The 4,046-nt window shown below is 35.2% G+C and overlaps 1 protein-coding gene across 7 annotated transcripts in view; it reads left to right on the top strand.

The window, feature by feature from the left end:
• The window catches only part of LOC116845685 (transcription factor Sox-5), a 343,917-nt gene that overhangs the window by 329,756 nt on the left and 10,115 nt on the right, over window positions 1-4,046 (top strand). For all 7 annotated transcript variants that reach the window (XM_032818681.1, XM_032818682.1, XM_032818687.1 and 4 more), the window contains one exon: window positions 934-1,309. In XM_032818681.1, the coding sequence (XP_032674572.1) occupies window positions 934-1,309 (376 nt within the window). The remainder of the gene's footprint in view (window positions 1-933; window positions 1,310-4,046) is intronic.

Below are 4,046 nucleotides of genomic sequence, written 5' to 3'. Positions count from 1 at the left end.
TTCTTATTGTTATTTCTTAATAGCGTTTGGCACATTACTTCACTGAAGCCTACAGTACATAATACCATCAGAGTTAAAAGAAAAATACTTTAATGAAATTATTTATTACAAAAATATCAAAACATGAGCATTGGCCATCTTACCTAAATGTTTAAGATGGCCATATCGAATAGATGACCCATACATATTTTATGTTCAAGATTCTGTATCTATTATTTTATAAAATAATGAAAAAAACATAATTTGATATATTCATTTTAGTATAGGATATTTAATATATATTATTTGTGAAAAATATAATATACATATAAAATAGAAACCTCTATTATAAAACTTTAAATTTTAAATCCAATTTTTGATCAAAACATAAGATTTAATTACTGTAATATTGAAAATAATTTTTGAAATATAACGACTTTTGTTTTATAAATGTTTTAGAGAAAGATGGTGGACCATCTTACCCAAAATGTGAGTGAAAGACGATTATAATAGTACTTACAAACAAATAGTGAAAATGAAAATAAAAATGCATGTTATATTACAATTTACATACCTACTTTATGTATGGAACGTCGATTGCGATAATTGCTTAACTGTAATTTATACGACGTTTTAGCAAGTTTTAGTGGATACATGAGAAACTTTACCGATAGTCGAAAATAAAAATATAGTATAATATTCATAATCTATTTCGAAAAATGTACGCACGTACACTACGATAAATGTCGATTATCTTTATGACTGATTACACAAACGCAATGTTTTAAAATTATTAGAGAAATTAGAACCTATGGCCATCATATCCGAATTTACCCTAGCAATTTTTACTATGAAATTTACTCTCCCCTTATGAGTAAAAGTTACTCCCGCTACCTTTCTAAGGATAACGTCGAGATTTGCTGTTTTGACCTCTCTACTCTTGCTCGTTCGCAGATGATCAGCAGTCATCGGGATGGCCCGAGTTGGGCGACCGCGCACCTCGCGCAAATGACCACGCAGATGGAGAAGGAATCGTCACCAGCGCCGATCTCATCCGCCGTAGCGCCGACGGCGCCGCCTCTTCAGGATCTCGACGCTCCTTTGAACCTCACCAAACCGAAATCCTCGTCGTCGGGCGCCACGGCGTCCTCTTCGTCGCCCGGCAGTGACTCGCACTCGACCGGCGCCGGAAGCAGCGGCCAGCAGGAGCAACCGTTGGCGGCGACCGCGCCCAAACTCTTTCCACCGGGGCTGCCGTTACCGCGGAATTACCTGCCGACGCTTCCTTACGCCGGCCTGCCGCCGCACCTAAGCACTCTGTCGTCGCCGAGTGAGTGAAATTATTCATGGTTCATGTGCGACTCACGATCTCAATCATTGGCAGCCGGGCGCGGCGGCGATTCGAGAGACGTAAGTCGGAATCACGCCGGCTGTCAAGCGGCGAGCCGGCTCGATATCGCATTAAAACGACGCGGATATTTCGGGAGATGGTCGCTATTTAAAACGCTTAAGTATTTTTACGCGATGTACGTGTGCATATGCGTCTCGGGAATCGAGTATTTTCGTCATCGGAGAGCAGCTACGCGAGTGTAGAGAAGCGTCGATCAGACGTCCGTTAAATATTCTGCCGATTTGCCCGGCGCGATCTGTGCGAATTTAACGTGGACCTTCGTGGTTCGATTTCTTTGCAGCCGACCTGCAACAATTCGATTACTCCGCGACAAAATAGTTCGCCTTTACTTCGGTATTTCAGTACCTAATTAACATGACAACACTTACAATGACACACTTATAATAATATATCAGAACCTTGCTTCTCAAAAGTAATACAATCCAAAAAATTAAATTTTCCAGAAAAAGGAAAGAATTGTCGTTTAACTTAACGGAAAATTATTGGCTAAAAGTAATATTTCTCGGCGAAAAATATTTACTCTTAGAAACATGATCAAATGTCATTTCTGTCATTTTCAGCTCATAACCCCGATATGTTCACCTAATTCGTTCATAGTAATAACTTGAAAATCACGTTTTTAGAGTTGTGTTACTTTAGAAGCAAAGATGCGATATTTATATTCAATGTACAGAATGTCTGATGATAAATGTCTCACACTTCGCGTAGAGGAGACCGGGGCTTGATGCTCTATATTTCAGAATTTCGAAGTTAAAACTTCTCAGGCAATTAATTGTTGTGACTGACTCTATAAATATAATAGAGGCAACCTTCTTATCTATGTATTAATGTCTGCTACGATCTTGTTAACCGTATATTTTATCTTGTAATAACCAAAATACGAATTTGCAGCAACATAGTCATCTTGCCCTGGTAAGAAGTTTAGTTGCATAGGATAAAAAAAGCTACATATAAAATATGTATCCTGATTAGTAGTTCTAGAGAGTGTCTTCGCGAGAAGTCTCCACAGCTCTCCTGCCGACCTTCAATTATAGATTAACTTTACCTCGTCCGCCCGTATGCGGACTTTATTTCAGTCAGTTTATATCAGTCAGTATATGAAAATTGCACTTATTATTAGAAACAGTATACTATATACTTGCAAGAAATTTCATTCTAGCTAGTAATACATCGCTTAATTTTATTCAATCAGGATAAATGGAGAATATTAATATAGAATTTCTTTTATAGAGGCTCTGAAATTTACTTTGCTGTTCAAATCTAAATTTGCTATTTATTTACCAAATCATTTTTGCTGTCCAAACCTAAATTTGCTATTTATTTACCAAATCATTTTTCTTTTCGATTTCTTAACTGTAATATTATACTGATTTTAACGAAATTTAGAGAAAAGTATTTATGTTCTAAAAGTAATTAAGTATTTATGTTCTAAAAGGACTATTTCGCGATTTTGTACTCTCTCATTATTCCTCTCAAGATAAATATTTAAAAAAGCATATGAGCAACATATCCCTGGGGCCATATAGCCTTGTCGGTACCTAAACTATTTGTCTTTTCATCCTATTCAACACAAGATCGAAACAATTATTGGCTTGGTGGATAGGATGTTTTATCTTAGTCATCCGACTTTCCATAAGAATAATTTAGACTTTATCATTTTGACGCTAATTAATAATAATTATTCTTTGGACCTAATTTTTAAAATTATAAAACGTAGACTGAGGTTTCTTATTATGAATTGCGGACGAGGTTCAGAGATAGTTAAAACAAATTTGATAGCATCTAGTTATGATGATAAAAAATATTTTACCATACCGTTTTTTGGTGTGGTTTCGAACAGACTGACAAAGCTTTTTTAAAAATAATTTGATAAATATTGCTTATTCTTACAATAATAAATTATCAGGAATGATTCATGTGCATAAAGACAGGTTGCCTCCTGGTTTCCATAATAACGTTGTGTATAAATTGCAATGCAGTAGTTGTGAGGCATCGTATGTTGGTTAAACCAGTAGAAGACTCTCTACGTGCATTGCTGAGCATAGGAGAATACCAAGGAGTTCTACAGTTGAGTTAACGGCCATACAAGAACACCGTTTGAGGGAAAACTATGATTTCAATTGGGATCAAGCCAAAGTTTTGCATGAGGAACGTTATTACTTGAAACACCTGATATCAGAAATAATTTATATTAAATTTCAAAAGCATGGACTTAACTCTCAAAAGGACACAGAATATTTGGGCAACAGCTACTGCGGCTTATTATGAAAATAAAACCTTATTTGTTTCCTTCTCTTCCAAGAGTCGTCGCCGCAATATTAATGCTCATGTATATAAATCTGTTATTATCTCTTTTACTTAGTGGCGATGTTATCGTTGACAGGATCGTTTCACTTTTAGCTGAACTCAACAAAGATAATTTATATTGACCGTTTTAATTATTTATTATATTTTAATCTTACCTATTTTTATTTTATTTTATGATTTTTTTATAGTTATGGCTACTTCCTATTATTAATTTGAACTTCTTTATATTAGTCGGGTAACGGTCTTGTCAGCTATAATACTGCGAATAATATTCATGTCATTTTATTAAGGTCTTTAATTAATTCTTTTACTTGTAATGCGTTCATTTTGTAAACCTTGAGTTTTTTGT

Source organism: Odontomachus brunneus, unplaced genomic scaffold (assembly GCF_010583005.1).
Source record: "Odontomachus brunneus isolate Ranch 3 - 2012 unplaced genomic scaffold, Obru_v1 Obru_scaffold_056, whole genome shotgun sequence".
In the NCBI taxonomy this organism is placed as follows: Eukaryota; Metazoa; Arthropoda; class Insecta; order Hymenoptera; family Formicidae; genus Odontomachus; species Odontomachus brunneus.
This window is presented reverse-complemented; position numbering and strand designations above follow the sequence as displayed.